The sequence below is a fragment of the Engraulis encrasicolus genome, chromosome 17, assembly GCF_034702125.1.
Source record: "Engraulis encrasicolus isolate BLACKSEA-1 chromosome 17, IST_EnEncr_1.0, whole genome shotgun sequence".
NCBI lineage: Eukaryota > Metazoa > Chordata > Actinopteri > Clupeiformes > Engraulidae > Engraulis > Engraulis encrasicolus.
This window is the reverse complement of record NC_085873.1, coordinates 4,752,091-4,774,040: the sequence shown is the minus strand read 5'-3', so window position 1 is coordinate 4,774,040 and position 21,950 is coordinate 4,752,091. Positions and strand designations below refer to the sequence as shown.

General features: G+C 42.9%; 3 protein-coding genes and 1 long non-coding RNA gene across 6 annotated transcripts in view; 2 read left to right on the top strand and 2 right to left on the bottom strand.

Moving 5' to 3' along the window:
- ndel1a (nudE neurodevelopment protein 1-like 1a) overlaps positions 1 to 2,423 on the top strand; it is a 32,993-nt gene extending 30,570 nt beyond the window's left edge. For 2 of the 3 annotated variants that reach the window (XM_063221618.1, XM_063221619.1), the window contains exon 10: positions 61 to 154. In XM_063221618.1, coding sequence (XP_063077688.1) covers positions 61 to 71 — 11 coding nt within the window. In that variant the 3' untranslated portion in view covers positions 72 to 154. Of the gene's footprint in view, positions 1 to 60 lie in introns of all 3 variants that reach the window. The other variant, XM_063221616.1, reaches the window with a different exon arrangement.
- Positions 2,424 to 3,974: 1,551 nt separating this feature from the next.
- Positions 3,975 to 5,779, bottom strand: LOC134467733 (uncharacterized). Its single transcript, XR_010038645.1, has 2 exons — positions 5,200 to 5,779; positions 3,975 to 4,815 (listed from the first exon to the last, which is right to left on the bottom strand). It is a non-coding gene; the product is annotated as an uncharacterized LOC134467733 (long non-coding RNA).
- Positions 5,637 to 13,867, top strand: armc7 (armadillo repeat containing 7). Its single transcript, XM_063221615.1, has 4 exons — positions 5,637 to 5,652; positions 5,763 to 5,859; positions 5,942 to 6,085; positions 12,800 to 13,867. The coding sequence occupies exons 2-4, from the start codon at positions 5,778 to 5,780 to the stop codon at positions 13,156 to 13,158; spliced, it is 585 nt and encodes a 194-aa protein (XP_063077685.1). The 5' UTR covers positions 5,637 to 5,652; positions 5,763 to 5,777; the 3' UTR covers positions 13,159 to 13,867.
- A 1,232-nt stretch (positions 13,868 to 15,099) lies between these two features.
- acsf2 (acyl-CoA synthetase family member 2) overlaps positions 15,100 to 21,950 on the bottom strand; it is a 54,072-nt gene continuing 47,221 nt past the window's right edge. The window contains exons 12-16 of the mRNA XM_063221614.1: positions 20,989 to 21,140; positions 20,401 to 20,542; positions 19,281 to 19,391; positions 18,569 to 18,637; positions 15,100 to 17,609 (exon numbers count right to left, since the gene is read on the bottom strand). Coding sequence (XP_063077684.1) covers positions 17,559 to 17,609; positions 18,569 to 18,637; positions 19,281 to 19,391; positions 20,401 to 20,542; positions 20,989 to 21,140 — 525 coding nt within the window. The 3' untranslated portion in view covers positions 15,100 to 17,558. The remainder of the gene's footprint in view (positions 17,610 to 18,568; positions 18,638 to 19,280; positions 19,392 to 20,400; positions 20,543 to 20,988; positions 21,141 to 21,950) is intronic.

Genomic DNA, 21,950 nt, shown 5'->3' with positions numbered 1-21,950 from the left:
AGGTGTTTTGTAATCGATGCTAATTGGTTGATTGTTGTGTTTCCTTGTGTGTGTGTATAGCAGGACGATGAACGGACTGGATCCTGGTGCCCTGAGTGTTCTAGCCGCCCCAAACGCCCCATCGCCATCAACTCTGGTGCCACTCAGTGTGTGACACACACACACTACGTCACACACACACACACACACACACACGCACACGCACACAGCCCCTCACTTTTAGCCACTCAAGCCAATGTGTATACAGGCAAAAAGAAATCACACTTGCTATATATTTATCTAATGGTGAAACGCTGAACACTGCACTACTGGAATCAGCCAATTCCCAGTGGCTAAAGCCTGGTTCAGACTCCTCCTTCAGTTGCAGGATACGTATTATCAGCGGCGGGTGGCGGCAGATCACGTACCCAAACAGCCACCACACCCCCCTCTTTAGAGCTGAAACGACCCCTTGCAGCACTCAACGTATATATCTCTCCCAGACTGATTGTCCGTAATCTGCCGCTACCCTCCCGCTGACAGTACGTGTCCTGCAACTGAAGGAGGAGTGTGAACCAGGTTTTAGAAGTACTGTATCTCCTTAGGCAAAAAATGGCTCAGTCACTCTGCCCCAGCCGCCACATCCCCATCCCGGGTCAAAAGTGCATTAGTGAGTCCAAACATATGGCCATTGTACATACGTGTACCTTCTATATGTATTGCTCTACTCGTTTTGTATGTATGTATGTATACATCTGTATCTATGTATGTATGTTTTCAAAGTAATCTATAGGATGTAATTGTACACATCGAAAAGTCATCACTTAAACATTGGAGGGAAGGAAAGTGACAGTTGGGACAAAATGGAGGGAATTGTTGGTTTCAGGTGTGAGGGAACACACTTTGTTACCTTGAAGTAAGGAAATAGACGAGACGAGATGGGAGGGAAGGAAGAAAAAAAGAGACAGGAGAGATGGAGGAGGAGGGAAGTGTGGAATGAATTCGGACGTAAAGGAACAAGACGGAGCAAGAGTGCTGAGCTCAGCTCCTCACGTTTCATTGAAGGAGGCCAGTCACACACACACACACACACACACACACACACACACACACACACACACACACACACACACACACACACACACACACAAACCTTCACCGCATTCGTGATGCCGCAGAAATGATCAAATCTATGCAGTTATGAATTACAATGCGTTTTGATTAACAAATTGTCGTGCGCATGCACACTGCAGCATCACAAATGTGGCCAGCGCTTACAGGGTTCTACTTTCTACAGAGACCTTAGAGGGACGAACAACGCCTGGCACCACTTTTATTATTTGAATACATTTTGAATATACATGTATGAGCCTCAATTATATGGGGAGGATGCAGTTTATAACTCCTCTGATGCACATGGACCTTATTTTAGAGAATGTAGCGCACATGGTCTATGCATGCATACACAAACACACACACAGTCACACACTGTATCGTGCACCCCCCTCTCTCACACACACGTACACTCTTCTGCTGTAGACAGCTACTGTACCTGCACGTATACAGTATGCCCTAATTACAGCCATCCATTTTCAGTCTACTGTATATGGGCCAGTTGGACTCCCGCTATTTTCCCCCTTTATATTTATTTATTTGAGTCCCAAAAAATACGAGCGTTTTCTTTTATTCCTGGGTTTTATTAATTTATTGCTGCCTTTTTCCTCCAACTAAGTGAAGGTATAATGCTGCCATGGCAGCATACCGTTTGTGATGCTGCACCACTATTGAAGGAATTGACAGAATAAGAGATGTTTAGGATATTTTTTCTTCTATCGAACACTGTGTAGAAATTCTGCGGGCCAGTAAAGTGTTCATCACGGTTTTGACTAACTGACTGATGTGTGTGAAGGAGGTGACTACAATAAGGCTCTTGCCCGTCTACCTATCTCGGATTCTGATTATTTTGTCCTCAATGGCCAGATTATGGTCCTTACATTTTTTTGTTTTATTGTTTTGTTTATTAATTTGCCTTTATTTGTGTGTTTTGGGCTCCCGTAGTACACTCTGAAACTTCTGTCACACAGCTCTGTTTGTCATTGAGGAGAAAAAGGAAAAAAACCCTCCATTTACTGGTAGAGGTAGTGCTTCCTCGTCAAGATATACCTTACATTTTCTTATCAATTTAACTGGATTCTTTGTTGTTGGTTCACGTTTACATTTTGACCTATACAAACATAATAAATTGGATTCCAGAACTTAAAAACATGCTTTTAAAAATGAATTTTAAATTTGTTGTTTTAACAGACTTCTAGTGTGTGATGTCCTTTGCCATCCATTGTACATATGTTTATGTTTTTATAAATTATTTTATGCTTATTTAAACATGTGTACAAAGTCATCCCTTTGTTAAGTGTTATGAGATATTAAAGCTATTTTGACTTGAATGTTTGTTTGTTTTTTTCCCTGTGGGTGGATAAGGGTCAGTACATCAGCACGTTTCATTCACATCTGAGCTTGCAGATATCCATGTATGTGTGACACGTGCAACCTTCCTACATGCATGGGTTAACACAATGCTTGGTTATGTGCTGGTCTAGCAACCTAGATCCAGCCCCTACAATACAAAAGACCAGCCATAGTACTCTGACCTCATAGTAAAGATGCGGCTCTGACCTCTTTCATATACATGTGTTAAAACACTGCCCCCTGGTGGGCCATTACACTCACAGCCAGGATGTAACAAGCAGTCGGGGGGAGGAGGGAGATGTCATCCAGACCTGCCCCCTGACCCCTGCACACTGCAGTTGAACATACTTGAAGCAGTCACGCAATAACCAGTCAGTCTATGAGTGGTTTGTAAAGTGGGGATGAGGACCCTTGGCAGGAAAAATATTGTGAAATCAACTCCATTATTTTATACATTAAATAACTTGAACATCTAAAATAAACCAAAAATAAGCTAAACAATCCAAGTGGAATCAGTTTCTTTTTTACAGGGTTAATATAGGCCTGTGTATTATGCTTTCTATAGTACTTGAATGGTTTTAGGAATGCACCAATTTCATCGAGTTCTGAAACCGGTTGCACAGAAAAAAACATTGTGGCACGGCCCATATCAGGGGGGCCTTGGCTGGAATCTACTGGAATATGTGGGGCCTTGGCATGGTAAAATTTGGGAACCCCATGTCTATATTGTGATGTAGGCTGCAATGTGTACCAAGGTTTTTTTTATAATGAATAATGCTATTTTTTATAACTCAAACCTATATGCTTTAAATAGGGGTGTTACGGTATACAAAAATCACGGTTCGGTTCGTACCCCGGTTTTAGGGTCACGGTTTGGTACATTTTCGGTATAGAATTACAAGGAAAATACATTCAAACTGCTACTTTGGGGTGGAGATTTCATCAGTGCAAGAAATAATACTTATCTCAAGGTTTCACAATGAACAAGCCTCTACATCTGTTTCCCCCCTGCATTCTCTCTCAGCGTTCTGCATGAGCTACTGCACGTAGTGGCAGCATAATGTAAAAACATGAATAGAGTAGCCTGTCACTCTACCTTTCCTTTCGGTACAGCATTGTTTGGTTCGGTGCAATTACAATACAGTGTACAGGAAGATAAGTAACTTTTCTTCCTGGAGCCCCTATACTGATGAGCACCAAGGAAAAAAGGTGAAGATCCAGAAGCACTCGAATTATCTGCTTGTGTTTGTACCTTTATAGGCCTAGTTTTTAAACAGGCTTGGCTGTCAAGAAAGATTCAATCCATTCTTTTTAAATGGCCCTCCATTTAAATGATTATTTTTTGTGATAATCCATGGACCTTTTGAGTTTAACTTTAAAGTAATCATGATCTGTTTTAAGGTGGACGACCATATGTAATGATTTATCATTTATAGTTGAATCTGAAAGTGTTTGCAATTGACTACACCTGAAATAGCTCAACTGTGTTTGTGTGGGATTGTGCCATCATTATTCAGGAAGAACATACACCACTTTGGATATTTTAATAGTTTTTTGTCATTTTAAACTTTATTGTCTTCACAATATATGTACCAACAGAATTAGTGTGCTTACTAAGCCACAGTTCTTTTGCATCACTTTTCTCAAATTTCTTCCCTGTTCATTCCATGTAATGCAATCATCACTCAGGCCATTTCCGAGGTCCCTTTTCCATTGAAAACAAAGGCTTAGCAAAAACTGAATAACAAATGACGTCCTAACATCCTTCACATATGACACTATCACACCTTGGGCATATCTCCAGAAATGACTCGAGATACACAAAAAGAAAATTGTTGGCACAATGTGTTGAATTGCAATGATGTGTCAAGCTTATGGTAAAGTGGCGTGTTTTGACTGAGACAGTGTATCAGTGTCATTTGTTCAAGGGACATGATTTAGATTTGAGCAGTTACAGATGATCAAAGCCATTTTGACAGTAGAGTAGAATAGTCTTGAATCTTGGCCCATGCCAGTGGAAAGGCGTCATTCATTTTGAAGTCTTCGCCCATCACCTGTGTTTATAATTAACCACCATGTTGGCAGACTGGTGATGCAGTCTCTTGGAGCAAAATGACCTTCACCAGTGCCATGGTTTTTGTCCATTTGAAAGGCCACAGCACAATTGCAGTGTCCAGACCAGTTCAGAAGCAGTGCATCTGCTGGTCTTCAGTATTGCGCATTCCTCAGTGCTCCTTTCCTCCAGCTATTTTCTTCTCAGCTATCTCCTCCATCTGGCGGTGCCTCCTCTCCAGCACCGCAAGAAGTTTTTCTTGGTTGCGAGCCTTCTCCTCTGCTCGTATGTCTGCGATGTCCTCAAACAATACGTGTCTGTGTAGTTAAGCAGTTCATTAACATGTTTAGAACCATAGGCTACTCTACTGCATAGGCCAACAATGCAATATTGCCAGAGTCTATGGTTAGTGAATTAGCACCGCCACTTGCGAAAAGGAATCAATATAGGGATTCATTTCGGCATTCATAAAGAAGTGCATGCACAAAACTCCAATGAGAGTAGTAGGCTACATCAGAGAGAGTCAGGACAGCAAGTGCGACAGCAAGCTATGGAACAACTTGGTGCGCCGATGGCAGAAGAACATAATAGAAATGTGCAAATTACGCATGGCACCAGCAACAAATAACAGGCATTCTTTAAAAGCACACGTTTTTGTTAACGATGGTTAGAATGACTGCATGGTGCAAACATGTTTTTACCTGTTAAAGAACGCTGTGGCTAGTCCCACGATTAAAGTTCCGAAGAGAAGTGGCTTTGCGAGGCGCTTTCCCTTGGATAACTCATACTGCTTCATGGTGACAGATGTCGCACAAACGGTGGACAGAAAACTAAATTTGAAAGTCCGTCGTATACTGTCATTAGCGTCTCGAAAAATGTCCTGACCTCCACTAGTTTGGACATGGACTACAATCAAGAGAACACGTACACAACACTTCCGCCGCCTTGGTGTTACGAAACAACAAAAACACACCCTCCCACTATTTAACATGTAACTGCATGGGGGTAAACGGCAACTTAAAACTACAAGTTTGGTATAATTTTACACATTGATATGCAATAATTGCTTACGCTAATTTACACACGGAACTGAAGTTTGAAAATTACTGTGAAAGGGGTTCGATTTCATCGACGGACCGGATGTTTTGAATGACGTAGACGATTTGAGTTTTTGGCACGACTGATCATGCTTTCAAACATCTTTAATTGCATGTCTATAATGCCAATGACTGTACAATTGGTGTATTTCTTCTAAATGTGGCAGAAATAATCACAAACAATGGCATCCAGAGGTAGTGGTTCTGACCGGTTTGAGTATCTGCAGAACCTTGTGACAGAATTTCAGGACACCGACAGTGAAGGTAACTAAAGGTGTTTGGATTTGTGCAAATGTTTGGGTGTTCGATTATTTGCTTTTCACTATCCCTGCTCTGTTCTATGCAGAGGCAAAAGAGCAAGTTTTAGCCAACCTGGCTAACTTTGCTTACGACCCCCAAAATATGGAAGACTTGATAAGACTGCAAGTAACAGAGCTTTTCTTGGATATGCTCACGGAGGAAAACGAAAATTTCGTCGAATTTGGTATTGGTGAGTAACAATGATGCTCAAATAATCTAGTAATAATCTATCACTTAGCTATTAACACTGCACTCTCTCTGTGTGTGTATTGTATTGGATGTCTACACCCGTCTCCAAAAGAGTTGTCGCCTATCCATCTGTTTGGAATAACGGCTAATAACCTGACTTTCAATTAATCACTTGGCTTCAGAAGTCACTCATATGAAAGCTACAACCCTTCCGAATGAAAATGTATGTACAAAAATAAATGTCATGCACCAAAGAAAGATTGACCCTAGTGAACACAGACAGGGCAGATTTTCACAAGACAAAAGTTTTGTCGCCTATCGAACATAATGTGAAAATGAGCAGATAAGTCACTTCAAAACACTTTAAATACGCAGATCGGGTGTCATACTTAATCACTGATTCACTCACACCTCTCCAGAAAATCAACTTTGGCCTTAGGTCTATGTTTAGGGTCATTGTAATCATGGGAAGCAACACAATGAAAATCAATGGAGTTCAATGAGAGATGGTGACTATTGGCTATTCGTAGATCAATACATTTTTAACTTCATGATGTAATCAATGATAAAAAAGCCCTCACACACCAGCAGCATGCATGCAGCTCCACATAAGAGCTGTATCCCTCCCATGTTTGACTTTAGGCACCATGTATTTTTTTCCAAATTCTTCACCTTTAACACCAAAGAAGTCTCCCACTGTCCTGTCTCAAAAAGCCAGCCAAGAGTATGTGAGGCCTAATTCTGACAAAAATGAAGGCTAATGGGACTCATACTCTGAAGTCAAGATCCCAAGATCAACCATTTTAGAACTGATAGCATCAAAACTGTATGATGTTGGAGATGAAGAATATGAAAAAAGAGAAATGGTGCCTAAAGTGAAACATGGTACAGATACAGCTCTTATGAGGAGCTGCATGCATGCTGCAGGTTTTTTTAGGGCTTTCATCATTGATTAAATCATGAAGTTAAACATGTATTGCTCTACGAATAGCGAATATGTCACCATCTCTCATTGATCTTCATTGTTTTTCATTGTGTTGCTTTCCATGATTACAATGACCCTAAACATACACCTAAGGCCTAAGTTGATTTTCTGGAGAGGTGAGAGTGATTCAGTGATTAAGTATGACACCCGATCTGCGTATTTGAAGTGTTTTGAAGTGACTTATCTGCTCATTTTCACATTATGTTCGATAGGCGACAAAACTTTTGTCTTGTGAAAATCTGCCTTGTCTGCGTTCAATAAAGGCTCAATCTTTCTCTGGTGCATGAAATTTGTTTTTGTACATACATTTTCATTCGAGATGGTTGTAGCTTTCATATGAGTGACTTCTGAAGCCAAGTGATTAATTGAAAGTCAGGTTATTAGCTGTTATTCCAAACAGATGGATAGGCGACAACTCTTTTGGAGATTGGTGTATATCAGTATGTTAGTGTTTGAATGTACATGTGTGTGAGTGTGTATTGTCTGTGTGTATACATGCTGTGAATGAATGTGTCAGAGAAAGAATTGTAAATGGGTAGTTGACGTTTAAGGGCGTAACACAAAAAAAAAAGTTTTTCAAATTCCTGAAAAAAATTCTGGATAAAAATGGCAAAAAAATAGAAAAAAATAAAGCACTTAGTGGTCTGTGGAATTTCACCTTATTTTTGCCATTTTTGGGAACATGTGTCCTGTATCAACACATTGCATAGGCATGTCACTCCGCAGGAAAATGGAGTCGCAGCATAGGGAATTCACTGCATTATAGCCATGTATACAAAAGGATTAAAATGGCTGACATCTGAGCTCATGCTAACTTGATAATGATATTGTGTTTAATCTTAATATGTGTTTTCATTTATAAAAAACTTTTTTTCCTCCTATAAGAGCAGTCACACCACAGGACACCATAAAATGAACCTAAGCATTGCGTGACAGGAAGATTGCAATATGAAGACATATTAAGAGTTTAAGAGTCACCTTAAACTTCCACAGCACTCTCCAATAACTGAGGTACTGACTGGTTAGGAGCCAGTCTTTAAGACCCTTGTAGTTGGCCTTGCAGCTGCCCATTCACAAACACTGACATACATGTCACCCCACAGGACGCAATTTGTGTTACGAAATTGAACTTGTAGTTAATATTACTGTCTTGAGTTTTTTTCACATTCACATATCTTAATATAAAGTTAATATTTATGCAATCATGCCAAATGAATACATTATTCAAAATGTTGTTGGTTAATTTATATATATATTATATTCCAGGTTTCATTAATGTTACAATCACACTGCAGGATATTTGACATATAAACCTTTACATAAATCTTAACAAAAATGTTCCTTCTCATCTAAGACTAATATGAAACATAATGTACCACATCTTCTTTCATTGCCATTTGTTTTTTAAAAATGCATGTGTGACGGAGGTCATCTTGCACCTGTTCACCCCCCTCGGGGATCGAAAGTGCGACCTCGTCAACTACAACGGTCCGGCAATGGGAGACACAGTACGATACCGGCTGGGCCAAGAGCAGTCTCTCGGCCCAACGGCACGAGACTGTATTGAGGCTATCGGAGGGAGGTTTACCAACGTTCCACGCCAACTCTGTGCTAGTTAGCCTCCGTTACACTCTCCCCCTTAAACCTCACTCCCAATCCGGGTAACGACACCACTGTGACAGAGGTCACCTTGCACCTGTTCACCCGCCTCGGGGATGGAACATGCGACCTGGTGTAACGGAGGCTAACTAGCACAGAGTTGGCGTGGAACGTTGGTAAACCTCCCTCCGATAGCTTCATACAGTCTCGTGCCGTTGGGCCGAGAGACTAGTCTCTTGGCCCAGCGGTATCGTACTGTGTCTCCCATTGCCGAACCGTTGTAGTTGACGAGGTCGCACGTTCGATCCCCGAGGGGGGTGAACAGGTGCAAGATGACCTCCGTCACAGTGGTGCCGCTGACCCGGGATGGGAGTGAGGTTTAAGGGGGAGAGTGTAACGGAGGCTAACTAGCACAGAGTTGGCGTGGAACGTTGGTAAACCTCCCTCCGATAGCTTCATACAGTAGGGGGGCACTCGCCATTCCGACATAGCACCATTCCGACATAGCACCATTCCGACATGACGCCATTGCGACATCCCGTCATTCCGACATTTTGGTATCACCATTCCGACAATTTAATGTCACCATTCCGACACTTGTGGGGAGCTGTCCATGGTCATGGTGCGAGAGATCGCTCGTGCGTCGGCAGCAACAATCCCCCCCCGCCCCTCCTTTTTCTTAAATGTAAAAAAAATAATGATCCCCACCAGCGCAGGATATTTTTTGGGAGAGAGACTGCTCGTACGTCTTAACACTTGACGCTACAGTACTGAGGACATATCGGCGAATTTCCATACTAAAGCAATTAATTAATTAACCTAATCAGTTTGAGGATCATAATGTTGTGCCCACTGACGGTAACCAAAACCAAAAACACCTTGTTGCACCATGCGCAAATTGACAAGGCTAAAGACTGATGTTCCAGTCGTCCAAACAGCCACCCAAAGTATGCCTATTCAAAAAGAACCTTCACCATTTTTTACTATGCTGTAGCCAGGGTTTTTATTGCAACTCCTCAACTTTTGCGATTTATTGGAACTCGTGCATATGTGCATGAAGCCTATTAAACTTTCTGAACTGATGCCCGACATACAAAGCCACGACCTAGGTAGCCTAGGTTGTCCTATATGTTTTTGTAAGACACAAAATATTTCCTGAATCTCATTATAACTAAACGTAAAAAGAAAGGCCTACATATCAGAGCATGTCTTTGGCATTTCGCTTCAGGTCTTTACATCCTATCAGCTGCGTGTTTAAATCCTGGCTTGGCGTTGCATGCCCATGCCCAATTAATTCCCATGTCTGCGACAGAATAGGCCTATAAAGTCTCCGTTTTTTTCATGACGATCAATTTCCTTGTTCGTTCTTCAGCATGCATGTAAGTGTCATATGCTGGCGGACAGCTGAGATCCACATCCAATGATATTAATACCACGTTACTGTAAGCCTACAGAGAAGCGGAGAAGCGCTTTTAAAAGTCAGCAAATACAATGTGGCTGTTACTGTGGGAATTAAGAGGCAATGATCAGTCTTTTAAATCAGTTTTTAATTTCCGGAATTGTCTAGCCAACACACCAAACTCAATTTTTAACAAAACGTTTCATCATGTTATTATTTCAATCAACCTGTTGCGCACCAAAACGCTGGGTTCCCGCGAAAGGGACACATTGCGTTTCCATCTCGTTATCTCATCTCAACTACTCGCCTTGTGTTTGTGAAAATGAGCTGAGGTTAGATTCATCCCCCCATTTAGCATATATCACGCCCATGTTGGGGTACGCGCTGTTTTTCGGAGTTAAGCGCGAGGGGTGTGGTAATATTTCAGGGGGGAGAATACGCGCAGGATCAAAGCGCGTAAAACCGACTTAAGTGGAGACGGGAGAATTCCGCCCGTCGTGCGTAATTCTCTCCAGGATGCGCTGGAAAATAAACATTTTCATGAATGTTATTTTCCTAGGCTTCGTCATTTTAAGGCATACGGTGTGTGTGGTGCGAGCGGTGTGTGTTGTGCATGTGTGCGAGCGAATGTCTAGCTCTGGCCGCTCCTCCCGGTGTAGGCCTAAATAAGCATAGCATACATAAGTTTACAAATAAACTTAACCAAAACAAAGACTTAAACATAAGCGGAAAGTGGCCAGACCACCTTTCACACGCGGACTGTCCCCCTTCCATTTCATTTAAGGGGAGCTGTCCATGGAAAGAAACGGGTAGCCTATATCTCATACACATTTCTTTACCAACGACAAGTTCAACCACTTTCACACTCCAAACATTCTGCTTGCATGCATTCAGCTCAGGTCATAGCCTACAAACATCGAATTAAACAGCAACCCGCCCAACAGAGATTCAGATCTTTTTTGCATCTCAACTCCCACGGTAACATAGGCTACACATTGCATTTACTGGTGTTCTAGTGCTCTGTATTTGCGATGCGCAGCTCTTTTGGCTTCATTGCTGGAGAACTGTAGGCTATAGGCTATGCCTACAATAGCCTAGGCTACATAATGTCAGCGACAAGGCATTGAATTGGGAAGTGGTGAATCGCAGCTGTTCGTCAGTAGCCTACAACAGCTGGGGGGGCGCACAGCGAACTGTCCACGCATGTGGTGCTGAAATCATTTGAAGTTCATCTGTCAGCGAACCGAATGCCAACGTTGTCCTGAATACAGCTTATGAGGCTTCATTTTGATTGACAGCTTTTCACTTTTCACCTCGGTCAAGTGTTAAGACGCACGAGCGGTCTCTCTCCCAAAAAATATCCTGCGCTCGTGGGGATCATTATTTTTACATGTAAAAAAAAGAAGGGGGTGGATTGCTGCCGACGCACGAGCGGTCTCTCCCAAAAAATATCCTGCGCTCCTGGGAATCATTATTCAGCCAATGAACTTGATTTAGGTTTTATTTTAAAGACAATTATGTGTGTCTGTACGTTAAGCACCATAGGGAAGCCGCTGTTTATCGGTGTAGGCAATTGTCACACAAAAACAAATAGCATCAGTTTTACACTGGCAAATGAAATATCGGCTACACAACGAGCCATCACCCCGTATCATCAGTAAATTACTGAGTGGGTGCGATCATTCTGGCTTGACTTGCGTGTGTCTTTTTCTCGGCTTTTGCAGCTGGTGCAGCCCTATTATTCCATGGTGAGCTGTCCACGCTGTGGTGCTGAAATCTCGTGTCGGAATGCTGGTATGTTGAAAAAAAAAAAACATACCACCATTCCGACAAAAGAAAAATTGAAATTCGGAATGAGGGGACGTTTAATTTCTGAAGACAATATCAGCATTCCGACAATTGAACGTCAATGTCGGAATGACGGTATGTCGGAATGGCAGCATGTAACCCATACAGTCTCGTGCCGTTGGGCCGAGAGACTAGTCTCTTGGCCCAGCGGTATCGTACTGTGTCTCCCATTGCCGAACCGTTGTAGTTGACGAGGTCGCACGTTCGATCCCCGAGGGGGGTGAACAGGTGCAAGATGACCTCCGTCACAGTGGTGCCGCTGACCCGGGATGGGAGTGAGGTTTAAGGGGGAGAGTGTAACGGAGGCTAACTAGCACAGAGTTGGCGTGGAACGTTGGTAAACCTCCCTCCGATAGCTTCATACAGTCTCGTGCCGTTGGGCCGAGAGACTAGTCTCTTGGCCCAGCGGTATCGTACTGTGTCTCCCATTGCCGAACCGTTGTAGTTGACGAGGTCGCACGTTCGATCCCCGAGGGGGGTGAACAGGTGCAAGATGACCTCCGTCACACTGGCTAGTTATCCTCCATTACACATGTATTAGGTTAGTTGTGTGTGTGTGTGTGTGTGTGTGTGTGTGTGTGTGTGTGTGTGTGTGTGTGTGTGTGTGTGTTTAGTTAAACTGCACATTCGAGACTGGTCAAACGCAATTTCAAACTTATGTGCTAACCCTGTTAGGCCTACATAGATTTATGACAATAAAGTACACTTGACTTGACACTGCGTGTGATTGTTTTGAGAGGGTGCATTATTCAAGTAGGCCTGTGGTAAATATAGCAAGCTGAAAAGGGGTGTTTGTGTTAGAAAGGTAAAGACCACTGACCGTATTCAGGCCAGGTACAGACATGAGGTGGGATGAAAGAGCCTTCTCTTCGTCTTCCGTGCAGGTGGTTTGTGCAACATGAGCATGGAACGCGAGGCCCGCGACGAGATCCTCCGCAGCGGTGGCGTCGACCTGGTGAAGAACTGTCTGTCCAGTCGGCGAGACGAGACGGTGCTGTCCGCCATCACAACCCTGATGAACCTTACCACACCGAGCTCCCGCAGCCAAACCGCCGACGAGGCGGTGGTGCAGTGCATGGTGCGCCTGTCGCTCTCTGATAACGCTCGCATGTGCAACCTGGCCACTGTTTTCTTGGAGGATTATTGTCCCGACGAACAAGTGAAGCGTGCCAGAGAGACCATCAGAGACGGGCAGTCCCAGACAGCGCTTGGAATACCGCTTCCCCAGAGATCCAACAGATGAGATCTGAATTTGTGCTTTAGACGAAAGCCTCTTGATAAGAGGACTTAGCAACTTTGTTGACCTGAAAACATGCTATTAATATTGATAGCCTACTATTGACAACACTATCCCATTAACAATACATTGTTGTAGGAGTTCAGTGATATGTTTCATTATGTCTCCTGAACAGAGGTGCCCAACGTTTAATTACAAGCGCCTGTTGGATCTATAACGGCGTCTACACCTCAGTACGATGGAATAACAGGCGTAACTGCTACATAATATTATATTTCATACAAGTATTGCACTGGAATACAATAGGACTACTTTTACCACCTCTGCTTCTAAAAAAGAGAGTTCATCTGATGGATGGCCTGCTTTGTGTTTGGACACAAGGCTGCTATACCCAAACAGGGCTCTTGGGGGAGACTGCATCCCTGATTCTAATGGGGTTGGCCTACTGGTGTCTACTACACATGCTGTGCTATGTGGACTGGGTGCAGTTATGGAAAACAGCTGCAGCATTTCAGAGGATACCAAAACGTAGCAGCTGTCACTGCCACACAACGTTGAAACTTTCAACATGTACCCTTAAGAGGAAACTTTGTCTTTCCAATTGGTTCAAGTCTCATATTTACACAAGTTTGCCACATCATGTTTACATCAAAACTGTTTGTTTGTTTTGTATAAGATTGAGATCTCTCCAGCAAAATAAACAAGCACAAGTTCATATCGGTGAGCAGTCTGATTCATGCAGGGCACGCTAGTCTTAAGAGTTTTCTATTGTCACTAACTACTTTATTTTAAGTAACTGTACAAGCTTCAAAGACACTCCAGTCTGCCAACAACTAAACTATTGACAAGCACAAGTTAATGAACTAAAGCCTTTGCAAGAGCATCCTCGTCGGTTGGCTCCTGTAGAGGCAATATTGTAAAGCAGTATACTCCAGTGTGACATAACTTGCCTCCCTTAGTAATGTGCCTGTCAGTCTGCTTAATTGATTACAGATTACGAGGTAAGGGCTAGCGGTATTTGACATATGGTTTCAATGTACACAGCATTCCACGTAGGAGGAAATAACTTCAATATTGCATTGTTGCCTAAAGGCAGCTGTGTATCCTCACCAGTCACAACAAATGCTAGGGGATAGGTAGAGGGGTCAAAAAACGTGGGTGGGGGTGACTGGGTGGATTATGTGGGAGATACTGGTCGCGTTCGCCATGGCGCATGCAACATCAGTTTGTGCAGCGCACATTCGCACTTGGCCATTACATTTTAGAATTTTCTAACCAGAATGCATAGTAATTTTGTGCGTGCTGTGCAGACTGCTGGCTGCCTTCTGCACCATCATGAATGAGCCCAGCGGGTACTAGTCAAACTAGTTCCTCCTACCTCTCCTGTTGCTTGTGGCCTTGTTGTTCAGTTTTCTCATTTGCAATCAGGATTTTGAATGGGGAAAGCTGGGAAACGTAATTGTTTTCTCCATGGAGGCAGGGCAACACCGAAGCAGGAGTCCACAAGCAAAACAATAGGACAGGAGGCACTCGTTTTATGTGAACACACTCACACAGTCTGCTCCTGGGGTACAGATGAGGTTCAGGACCAGGGCAAGGATTCCTGGAGGAGCTGACCCGACCCAGCCCAGCCCCCCTACTACTCTCCCATCATCCCCCCCACCACCGTGCCCTCCCTGGGCTGGGCAGTCAGGTGCGAAGCACATGCTGCTCTTGGTTATGGCCGTGGAGGTTTTGATATAAAACAGGTGCTTTGTGAAGTTGGGGGAAGGAAGGCTACAGGCAGCCTAGATGGTGTTTTAGCCAAAGAGAGACAGATGGAGGAGCGAGAGTGGGAAGTCTTAAATCCACAAGCTCTTGGGGAGTAAGAGATCGGATCATCATTCATCGGCTTAGACAAGGCCCAATGCGAATCCTACCAAAAGGAATGAAACGACATCTCTGGTATGAATTTAAAACATACGAATCAGGTTTAATGAGGACTGGAAAAGGTACAGTACTTAAAGGTCAAGAATGAAAAAAAAAACGTAAGGCATACGTGGCTCAATAACATGGCAGGAGTTAACAAAAATAAAGGCACGGTTGTTTGCTTTGTTTTAGCAAACAATGGTCACTGTAAAGATGTACAACATTGATTTCAAGACATGGAGTGCGGAGATAGCCCCACTAATGTGCAGATTTGGGCATCCTGGTTTCAGAAAATAAAAGTGCTGCCACAATATTCATTAGGGCTGTAACGATATTGTATCGAACCAAGAAATCGCGATACACAGAGTTACAATACTGGATCGTGATACAAGGAGGCAGTATTGTGATACACCCTTTCAAAGTTTTGGTGGCCAGCAGTCCAGAAAACAACCACATGATATGAAGTGATGGTGCTTCCAAGCTTCAAATCATTATCATTATTTTATTTAAACCTTAAAAAAATATTATAAGCCTCTTGTAACCTATTCTACCAATAAACTATCACAGTTTTTATTCATAGTTTTATTTTACAATGTTGACTATGTGAAATCGTGGGGTGTATCGAACCGTAGGTCATAAATCGTGATATGAACCGAATCGTGAGTTGAATGTATTGTTACAGCCCTAATATTCATTCCAGCCAATTCAGTGAACCAGCTGATCCCTAGATCGTGAAGTTATTTAGTGAATCCACCTGTGTTGAGAACACTGCCTGAAGGAACATGTATCAGGACTTTCCCTTTCAACTTTTTGTCCCCGTGTGCAAACAACAACAAATGCCCAACTTAATGGGTCGGTCCATTAAAAAGTACTTGGCCTTAGAAATGTGACTTGAAACATGTTAGTTAAAAAAAGATTAAAAAGTGTCATCAATTAACCTTGATTTTACATAATAGCAGTGTTTTGCTATGCCTTCTTTTGGTACGTCATGACTCTGAGAATCTAACTGTACGAACACACCGAAAGCGGCAAAAGCTACTTGAAGCTAAAAAAATGATACTTCAGATCAGCAGCAACAAAAGCAGCAAAAGCAAAGTAAAAATGACAAAAACAAAGTGGGATGAAGGCAAGCATTCCGACATTCTGATTGGCTGCCACAGCTGTCATCGAACCATGCCACAGGCCTAGCTCATTATAAGGTTAGCTTAGTTAATTAGTTCATTAGTTAAGGTTAGGTGGGGTTGCAGGTTAACCATTTTAAGAAAATGTGCTATTATGACATCACGTTGGGGGCTCCGCAGGCTCATAGGAGTCTATTGGTGCATTCCCCAGAGGTAGTGGCTTCCTAGTAGGCAACAAGAAGGCAGCTACCTCCCACTTGAAAGCGTTCCAACCAGCAAGTCAAACAAACTACAAACATGGAGGGACAAAAACTACATATCCACTTCTCAAAGATGTCAGCAATGTAAACAACATCATGCGTTATTTTCATTTAGCCGCATTTCATCTTTGAAATACGCAATGTCAATATAACTACACCTTAGAAAAGTTAATAGGCTGTTTTGCAACCGTTAACCTGTCCGAATCAACTTTATTTGTCCATAGAATGGTGATGTGCAACATAAACTATTCCTAATACTGTGCGCTGCCATTGCTGTGATGACATCACGATAGTCAATGGGGCGAAGTCGGTTTGCTTCGCTTTTGCCCCAGCTCGCGACTTGAACATTCCACTTCAACAGGCGTTCCAATGCATTTCAGCAAGTAGGAGGTCAGAAACATCCCATCTCCCAACCCTGGGGAACGCACCATATGTAGAACCTTAGAATCCTGGGGGAGTTCCCCCAACGTGATGTCATACCTGCAACCCCACCTTTAGGTTCAACTCAAAGATCCTCCTTTTAGAGTAAGACACATCAAGCCTGTAGTTTTCCTGGATCCCTGTGATGTCAGGTGAACGCCCCTTTAGAAGACCTTTGGTTCGGAGACCTTTGGGGACTTTAGGGTTCCCTTAACCCTGTAGATGACGGTAGCGCACACCTTATGCAAGACGTCACCAAACGCCACAGAAAACAGAGACTCCCCCTTAGGAGACCAAATTTGCATTGATTGGGTAGGCAGGGTTTGGGGTATCTTGCTGTAATAAATTACTCTTTGGTTCAACTTCTCTCTTGAGTCATTCCTGCTGCCCCAAAACCTGAGTTGCGTTCCCTTCTGTACAAAGTCAATTACATTTGGCGTTATTTCATGTTTTCGGTGCCTTCGTAAGGCAAAATAAACATGTCTTTTTGTGTCCTGTGACTTGATCTGTACGATGAATCAGTCTTTATGGTCTGGAATGTGAGGTATAGTGTTTGTTCTTGTCGTTCATTTTAGCACCTTGTTGAAGCGTTGTGGATCGTCAGTTGTGGATATCATTCACCATGTGCAAGTATCTCCTAGCTTGAGTGGCCCATATTTTTTACATGTATAATAATCTCTTTCCTTCATGAAAACAACTAGAGTCCTAGCTGTGCCTCCATCAATTCTCGCAGCTTGATCTTCTGAATCTGAGGGTAAAAATAGGAAAGACCAGAGAGAGAAAGAGAGAGAGGGAGAGTAGGAATTATATATATGGATTTTCTATTTGGATCTTAATACTGCTAATGCCAACATTGGCAAATGTGATCATACACAATGTTAGCCTGGCGAGCCAGAATAGGCTTTACACAATGTACCAGTCTATGTAGATATGACATCTCCATCTCCAAATGATCACACCAACACATGCACGTGTACACACACACACACACACACACACACACACACACACACACACACAAAAATCATGACATTTGGTAGTGATGACCTTTCATTTGTAGCATGAACATTCCTCAAGTTTCTAGAAGTGACGTTCTAATGCCTCTTTTCCACTGCCAGTTTTCTGGTACGCCTACAGCTTGACACAGCGCAACTCTGCGCTAACTTTTTGCTCTTCGAATGTGCCCAAACGAAAAGCAAAAAGTGGTGGCCAAGTCGCCCTGTGTCGAGCTGTAGGCCTAGTGGAAAAGAGGCATAAATGGGCTCGGCAGCCTGCAGTGAGTACAGTATGAACTGTACTGGGAGCCACGGGTGGTTTGTAGAAGGGCATTGCTATTGGTCCTGAGAAACCATGAGAGCTGGCACTAGGTTGCGTGCAACCCAAGGGGCAAACTGTTTACCAGTCTGGCTTCTCGGGCTATTTAAGACCGACTTGGAGTAAACAGGAGGTTCTCATTAACACACACACACACACACACACACACACACACACACACACACACACACACACAAAGCACTGCCTACCCTGAATACTATGATGGGAGTGCACCACACATAATGCACACGGTAAGTGGTATTTACTTACGACTTTATCAAGATGAACCATTTTTGAGCTGCCAGCTGTGATGTAATCTTTATCCAAAATAAACGTTATGTACAGTGCATTGTTTTCTTTGAAGACACTACATCTTTTTCCTATATTACTTACCTTTCCTGAGACGGTGAGGGGGTAACTGTCGACAAAAATCACGTATCTCGGGATCTTGAAATGGGAGATCTGAAAGATAGGAAAGGATATAAGATGTGGGCTAGCCGGCACAATGCAGCAAAAGAATCCCTGTGACATAACATACAGATGTACAGTACGTGTCCTCTACCACACAGTAAAGTGAAACCAAAACACGACAAAGACTAATTACGTGTTTTGAATGCACCATCACTCACCAGAATATACACACAGGCTGTAGACTTGCTATACTTACAATACTATTTTAAATCATATTTGAGTATATTACCTCTACATCCGTCTATGAATGAAGCACAATATTGTGCTTCTTAAATGAGTCTGTAATATGAGAAAATAAAACAAGTACAGTAGCGTAGAGCTGTTATTGTGCTATGGAGGTTACTTTCTTTCAAGTCGGGAGGTTTCAAGGAGGTTTCTTTCTTTCACATCAATCACAGCCCATATGGTGGCTTTTGTTTTTACTGTACTCTGTGTTTGTGTGTGTGTGTGTGTGTGTGTGTGTGTGTGTGTGTGTGTGTGTGTGTGTGTGTGTGTGTGTGTGTGTGCGTGTGCGTGCGCGTGCGTGCGTGCACATGCATGTGTAGGTGTGTGTGCTTGCATGCATGTGTGTGGCTCTGAGTGTGTGTGTGGTCTTGTTTTGCAGACTAAAAGCACATGGGCTCTGGGCTCTCACCTTTCCTTTGCAGTAGGCTTTAATCTCCTCTGCGGTGCACTCTTGGCCCGCCTTGACCCTGATGCAAGCGCACACCTCCTCTCCCATTCGCTCATCATTCACGCCAATCACCTGCAAACGTACCCATTGGACAAAGCGGAGGTGGTTGTCCACGGTCATATGCGCCAAAGTTTTCAGCTTTTGCAAAGCCATGGGCAATTCTAAACTACTAGTCATTCTTTTGGTCGCTGCTTTATTGTAGGGCTTTGTACTTTAGTAAGGTTACAAAAATGTACAAGACAAACATGAAAACATTATACAATCTAAAATGTCTTATAAACCAGATAATTAAGCATACATTAAAACGTTATAAGCAGACTTATACATCTCTTAAGATAAATATAGAGACCATTGACAGGATTCATTTTGGTAGGAACAAAACGTGCTACACAGTGTAACTACCAAAGCTGCCATGAATATTAATACTCAAAATAGTTTTATGCACAGACCCTTTTTTTACATAGCTTCAGCAGATGGGTATTTGCTGGGGTCTACTAATGATTACCTTGCCAATCTGATATCTTAGGTTAGGTAGGAAAGTGTGACAGAGGTCGTCGGCTCTTCTACTTGGCATTCGTTAAACTCACTCCACCTCAAGCTCACTCCCACCCGGGTCTACAGCACCAGTGTAACCGCGGTCATCCTGCGCTAGTTTGCAACTCAAGGCTCGAACCCAAGACCTACTAGTCAACCCTCTAGTTTGACATGGGAGGCACAGCATTACGCCACTGAGCTAAAGGTTCAGACCGATAGCTCAGCGCTATCAATACTGCATGAGACTTCACAAGGGAGGTTTATTTAATCACGCACCACGCACTGATGAAGGCTTGATAGCCGAAACGCGTTTGCTTTTTGGACATGGTGGTAATATAAATAAATAATGAGACGCAGTTTGTGAGTGCGGATTTTTCTTCCTTAAGTTGATCCATTTCATCGCGCACCCAAAGACTTTCGTTTTTTAAGCGCGTCCTTTGCCTAAACTTGAGGTTTATTTAATAACACTCTACTGCTGAACTCTACAAGTTGGCATTCGCTACACAAGGTATTCAATACCAATTACCAGTAATTGCTACCATCTCACCTGGGCCTCCTGGACCTTGGGGTGCTTGTGGAGGAACTGCTCTATCTCTGCTGGGTAGATGTTCTCTCCTCCCCGGATGATCATGTCTTTGATGCGGCCCTCAATTTTGCAGTAGCCATACGCATCCAGCGTGGCTATATCCCTGCACAGAGTCCAAAGTCAAAGTGAAAATGTTCTTCATTGTCAATTCACTACGCAACCAGAATAACACGGAGATTAGAGATTGTGTTACATTTCAACAGACACCAAATATACAATTTAAACTAAAGCACGCACACATGGGGACTTCGGGCAATTTGGATGAAGTCATTGCTTTGGTTCAGAGAGAGACAGGCACAAGCTTATCAAACCAAATTGATAAAACTACCAGCATCCTGCCATGATCATCTATTAAAACGTTTACATTGTACACAACTCTTTCATGACTTTATTATAATATTATCACAGCAGTATTACATTGCAACAGCTGCCCAATCATTGCTCTGTGGTACAGTATATGACGTGGTATGTGACAGCAATGATAGGGCAGCTATTGCAGTGCAACAGAGGTGACTGCGCAATGTAACACAGAGGTGCTTGACGACATACCCTGTCTTGTACCAGCGGTCCTTGGTGATGCACTCCTCCGTCTTAGCCGGGTCTCTCCAGTATTCCAGCATGACGCAGTAGCCTCTGATCATCAGCTCCCCCTGGCTGCCCAGTGGGACGATCTGGCCCGTGGTGGGGTTCACCACCTTAGCCTGGGCAAGACAGATAAGGGGGCCAGGCAGTTCAACATATGAAGTAACACATGCTTTAGCTGCTTCTTTCCCACCCACAGTTCATTTAAGACACAGCTGAAGGTGTTAATTACCGTAGTGTTCATTTTCGTAGTGGTAGAAAATAGTAGGAATAAAGAAAAGGTATTAGATAGCAAGCGTGAAAGATACATTCAGGGCCAGAGGCTATACTGGCATTATTATAACTTGCATATTCTTCAAGGATAACTCTGGAACTTTAAGGATGGAGGGACAGAAGGCTATGTGAGACTATGCGATTTTCCCTCTTTTGCCACGAGTGGAAAGCCAGCAACCAACCCTGAAATTCTTGAAATACTACAATAATATTACATCATTTTTTTTCAGACTATTCCAATCCCAAACCATAACAGTCTCATATAAAAGCCCAAACCCAATAGATTCCTTCACCAATCCTCTCCTCAGTCTTCCTCAAAGCCGTTTTTGGCAGGTGGCATGCACAGCTTAATTTTTTAATATTTTTTTTAAAGGCTGAGGCACCATGCCCTGGAAACACAGCTGAGGACACAAAACCAAGATATGGTTTCCAACCCTTCTGCACCCCATGCATCAAAGTCTTCAATATTTAAAAAATAATAATAATAATCCCAATCATCAGGGCTGGATTAACGTGGCCAAGGGCTCTTAGGCTGTAGCTCCCTCAGGAAGGGAAATAATGTGATAAACTATATAAAAAACGTTGAAATTAAACTAGAGAAGGGATTATATATTTAGCACTCTATTCAACATGACAGACTAATGTATTTGATGTAG